This window comes from Echinops telfairi, unplaced genomic scaffold (assembly GCF_000313985.2).
Source record: "Echinops telfairi isolate 266 unplaced genomic scaffold, ASM31398v2 ScPeMD7_7469;HRSCAF=8507_1, whole genome shotgun sequence".
In the NCBI taxonomy this organism is placed as follows: domain Eukaryota; kingdom Metazoa; phylum Chordata; class Mammalia; order Afrosoricida; family Tenrecidae; genus Echinops; species Echinops telfairi.
In genome coordinates, this window is record NW_022111373.1 from 70,431,212 (window position 1) to 70,436,422 (window position 5,211).

At 43.3% G+C, this 5,211-nt stretch overlaps 1 protein-coding gene across 2 annotated transcripts in view; it reads right to left on the minus strand.

The window, feature by feature from the left end:
* Positions 1–5,211, minus strand: part of FAM151B (family with sequence similarity 151 member B) — a 42,204-nt gene that overhangs the window by 17,723 nt on the left and 19,270 nt on the right. For both annotated transcript variants that reach the window (XM_004703511.2, XM_045285307.1), the window contains exon 5: positions 3,252–3,387. In XM_004703511.2, coding sequence (XP_004703568.1) covers positions 3,252–3,387 — 136 coding nt within the window. The remainder of the gene's footprint in view (positions 1–3,251; positions 3,388–5,211) is intronic.

Below are 5,211 nucleotides of genomic sequence, written 5' to 3' on the forward strand. Positions count from 1 at the left end.
TCGGACAGTGTAAGATATGACAAAATAATAATAATTTATGAATTATGAAGGGTTCATGAGGGAAGGTTGAGTGGGGAGGGAGGGGAAAAATGAGGAACTGATATTAAGGGCTCAAGTAGAAGGCAAAGGTTTTGAGAATGATGATTGCAACAAATGTACAAATGTGCTTGACACAATGGATGTATGTATGTATTGTGATAAGAATTGTATGAGCCTCCAATAAAGTGATTTAAAATATATATATTATTACATAAAAGCAAACATGTTTCAAAGTTTTATATTTTTTATATATTTATAATAATGTTTATCTTTTTATTCTCTCTTGGTTGTTTTGTTCGTGTGTTTGTTTGTTTGTTTGTTTGGGGCCCAATGCTGGTCCTTTCTCCAAAACCCTGGCAATCAGACCACAGGCGTGGGGGTGTCTCAGAGGGGTGAAACCTGGTCAGAGCTTTGGGGCTGCAGGGAAATAACCCAACAGACAGGGATGGTTCAGAAGCCACTCTGCCAGCGGTGTGGTGGCAGCAGCGCTGTGCATCCCATCCTCGGGGCAGGGAGTGTCTACAGCTGCAGTGTCTGACCAGACAGCATCGTGTTCTCAGCTCCCAGCACCCTTCCTGCTCGTTCCTTTTCCAGGTTCTCCAGTGCTCCTGTTGATTCTGTGGGCGGCCTGATATGCTCCGAATAAATCTCTTTTCTTGCTTAAGCTAGCCAGACTTTGTTCCAGGTATTTGTAGCCAAAGAACTTGACGAGTATAGATTTGGCACCATCTCACATTCTCTTTAAGTGTGATGCCAGGAGCCACTGACTGAACTCCTGAGAGGCCCACTCACCTATAAATGCTTTCATACAGCCTCTGTTTCCCCACCTACAAATGGACACATACCACACCCACCTGTCTGCTTTTGGATTTTTTTTTTCACTTAAAATATTTTAGAGGTCAATCCACATTAATACAGATTTTATCAGAATGTTCAATATCCAGTTTGGTGAGTTATGTCTGGGATCCTAGAAGGTTAGGGGTGGCTGTTTAAGACATAACTGCTAGTCTTATTCTTGAGGTGTATTAGAAAATGATGGAAATAGGAGGATCAAAGAAGAAAGGAATCTACACAAAGTACAACCTTTTCAAACCCAAGGTCAGAAGCCTAGATCTGTGGTTCTCAACCTTCCTAATGCCGTGACCCTTGAATACAGTTCCTCATGTTGTGGTGATCCCCCCCAACCATAAAATTATTTTCGTTGCTCCTTCATAACTGTCATTTAGCTACTGTTTTGAACTGGGCAACCCCTGTGAAAAGGTCTTTCAACCCCCAAAGTGGTTGTGACCCACAGGTTGAGAACCGCTGCACTGGATGGTACCCAGCTTCCAACGCTGACAGGTCCCAGAGAGAATGGAAGAAGAGGATAGAAAAATCTGAAAAATTTTAAACATCTAGACCTGCTGCTCTGAAAGAGACTGGAGGAACCCCTGAGCCTATCCCTATAAGATAACCTTTGAACATGGAGTTGAAACTATTTCTGAAATTGATACAAAAGAAACTGGCTTACAAAATAAGCAGTACCACCCATGAATAATGTCAACATTTCCTGAAAAACGAAGTTGAGACAGCAGGAAGGGAAATTAGATCAATGGAAACAGAACACACAGAATGGAAATAATGACAATGCTGACACACTATAAGGAGCTTTCGAGGTGTAGAGGTTACGCATCCAGGAGTGGAGCCTGGAACCTCATTTTAACAAGTTCCCTCCATGATCCTTAGGCCCACAAAGGACGGAGAACCCATCCTTATAAGGAGCTCGGTCTTCTCTTTTCAGATCCTGGAGCCCTGGTGGAGAAGTGGTGACGCACAGGACTGCGATCCACATGGTCAGCAGTTCGAAACCACCAGCATCTCCGCAGGAGAAACACTGGCTTTTTATTCCCATGAACAGCTGCAGTCTTGGAAACCCACAGGGGTCCCTCACTATGAGTCAGCATTGACTCACTTGATGACAGCAAGTTTGGTTCAGTTTGGACACATTGTAAAATCTGGAACCAATAGTACAGAAGGGTGTGTATAAAAATTGTCAGAGGAAAGTTTGCTGTGTAAGTTTTCACCTAAAATACAATAAAATATTAAGTAAAAAAGAAAAGGTGATTTATAATGAAGCAAACACAAATGCGCTTCCATTCAGTCAATGCTGACTCACAGGGAGCTTACGGACAAAGTAGAACTTGCCCCCATGGATTTCTGAAGCTACATATCTCTACGGAGCAGGAAGCCTCGTCTTCCTCCTGCTTGTAACTGCTGACCTTGTGACTAACAGTCTAACTAATGCGTGACCCACTATGCCACCAGGATCCTCAGATTTCTATCAGGCAAATAATATTCCACTGTATGGGAATACTATACTTTCTCCAACCAGTTTCGTCATGCCAATTCAACTGCCTTGTCCTTTTGCTCTTATAAACAGTCCTTTGGGAATATGGCTGCTCCTACATCTCCGGCTTACGGCACCTCTATTAGTAATACATGCCCTCGGGAGGGAAACTCCCAGGTGGGCCAGATTTCCCCACGGAGGAAATGATTGGCCAGGGTACACTCCCACCAATGATGTGTGTGTCTGCGTCCCCTGTGCTCTGTAACGGAGGGGATTATCTGGTTGAGTCTCCCACTTGATGGTTTGTAAGTATTCTTTATTTGTCAGAATTCTTTACACACATCAGGGCTGTGGGATCTTGGTTTATTTCTAGTCACTTGCTGCTCCTTAATGTCTAATCTATCCCCCCCCCCCGTCCCAAGACCCCACAAAAACAGCACCGAGTAGCTCTACTATCTGTCCCTTTATATCTTAATAGCTAGTAGATGGCTAATGAATTTTTATTACACAGTTAAATAATTAAATTTTTATATGTGAAAAGAGACTTCTGAAATTCAGAAATTACAATGAAACTATTTTATCTGCTTACATCTTTCCGCGAATGTGTAATGCAACAACAGCAACAACAAAACCCCGGAAGCATTTACTGGGCCTCTATGAAGTATAAAACCTTCTGAGAGGAAAAGAAGGGAAAGATCCCATAAATTAGTTAAGGCTCATAAAGGACCACCAATCCTGCCATGGGGCCAATGCTTATAAAATCTGTTTTCCTCCTTTCTGCCTTTGTCTCCCATATGCAGTCCTTACATAACCAAATTCTCATTCACTGTCTGTCTCTCAGACGCTCTTTTGCATGCACACAAAGGAGGATTATGTAAACACATACCTGCTGGATTTCTCTAAGAGCCACAGTAACTGCGAACAAGACTGTCTGACTAATGCTGCTCTGACCGGAAATGTTACCGGCTGACTCAGGTCACTACATATGTCGTCCATCTCTTTCACCATGGGCCAACTGTAACCTGAAATGAAAACAAAAAACACAGCCTTTCTGATTGAAATTCGGAAAGTCAATGAAATAAAAACCTACATTTCCTATAAACATAAATTTCCATTGGAAAATTTGTTTCCATTTGAATTTGGAATTAGTTAAAATACCATTGAATACTAGGGCATATGTGGATAAAAATTAAATCTACAATCATACCACAGTAAATTTAGGCAACAATTAAAATGTTAAAAGGGGTTTTACCAATCTTGCAAGTAAAAAGAAGCACATTTAACCCTATTTTATTTACTTTAAAGATTCTCAGGCTCACCTTGAAGGAGGAGACCTCATGTGGTCTGTTGTCACTCCTTCAAGAGTGGGGCCAATGGGAGAAGACCATCCACTTGAGGCTACACAGCATGGAGACAAGGCTAGGATAAATCAATAGACCTCCACAGGAATGGCAGGAGAGCCCTGATGGAAAATCAAGCTAGGACCAGGGGAGGGGAGCATCTACAATGTGTAGGAGACACTGATAGTTACGTTGGTGAGGATGGTGGGTGATTGGGGAGAATAAACCTCACGATGGGAAGGGAGGCTAAACAATGATTAGATAATGGACCATATTTTATCTTCCTGGGTAGACATTACAAATATGTTTCTACTCAATCCGCGGTGAACCACGGGAAAGGATGATGTTGGATGCTGACCTTGCAGGCAGCATGGCATGCCCCAGGGGCTATAGCAGAAGGATTTAACATAGAGGTCCTGCAGAATGAACTGAACCCTGTCTCAAAATTGCCCGCACCCTTGGGCTGAGGACTGGGGTACTCGGATAGGAGAGGAAGCAGAGAGTAACTGACCCAGGGCTGTGGAAGTGGTGGTCACTGGACTTTGGAGCGACCCCCAGGCATGGTGGGTGTCCGATGCAAAGGGACCCAGAATCACCACATATTTAGTACCTTGAAGCCCCTCTCACAGTGACATGACATTTGATCTGTTGGGCAGGCATCTGCACTTAGAAGAATTGATCCAGGAAGTTTCCTCCTGGCACCAATCCCCATACTTAGGGTAAACAGAACTCAACTGAACAGGAGGTTGACCTGTGTAGGGCAACGACACATGGGTTTCGGCTCAAGGTGGAAATGTATTCACATAGACTCCTCATGTGGACAGTGTCTGGCGGGCTGGGTCACTGTAAAAACTGATGAAGTTATCAGTGCGATCGCCTTATACCCCAGGGGGATGACTGACAATGTTTTGCTTTTTTGTTTATATGTGTTTTTGTTTTCCTGCCTTTAGTTTGTTTGTTTGCTGGTTGGTTCGTTGCTGTTGTTAGTGTAGAAGCTCTTATGGGGTTTTGATTTTGTCATAATACAGCTGCCAAAGTCTATGCGTGAGTCATGCACATCCCACAGGCAAGCAGATGGATTCTGGGCTCCCACTTCAACTCTAGCTCCAATCCAAGAACAGTTAGTTCTGATAACGTGGCCCTGCTCGATACTTACCTTCATAAAATGATCACTGAGGATAAGGGTGCTACAGCACCGTGTGGTGAAGAAAGCAGATGGTGCTGGCTATCAAATGGGAATAGAGTCTGGGGTCTTAAAGGATGGTAGTCAAACAAGCAGTCATCTAAGTGAGGAATCAACTAAGTCCACATGGAAGAAGCACACCAGCTTGTGTGATCCAAAGTTGACAATAAACAAAATTCAAATATGACGAAGGGAAAAGTATCAGAGCTTAAATTAGTAGAAGGAGGACAGTGGGAGCCCAAAACCCATCTGCAGAGGATCTAGTCAGAATAAGTCTCTGGCAGATCCCTTATAGCCACAAGCAAGGGTCTCAAACAGCTTCA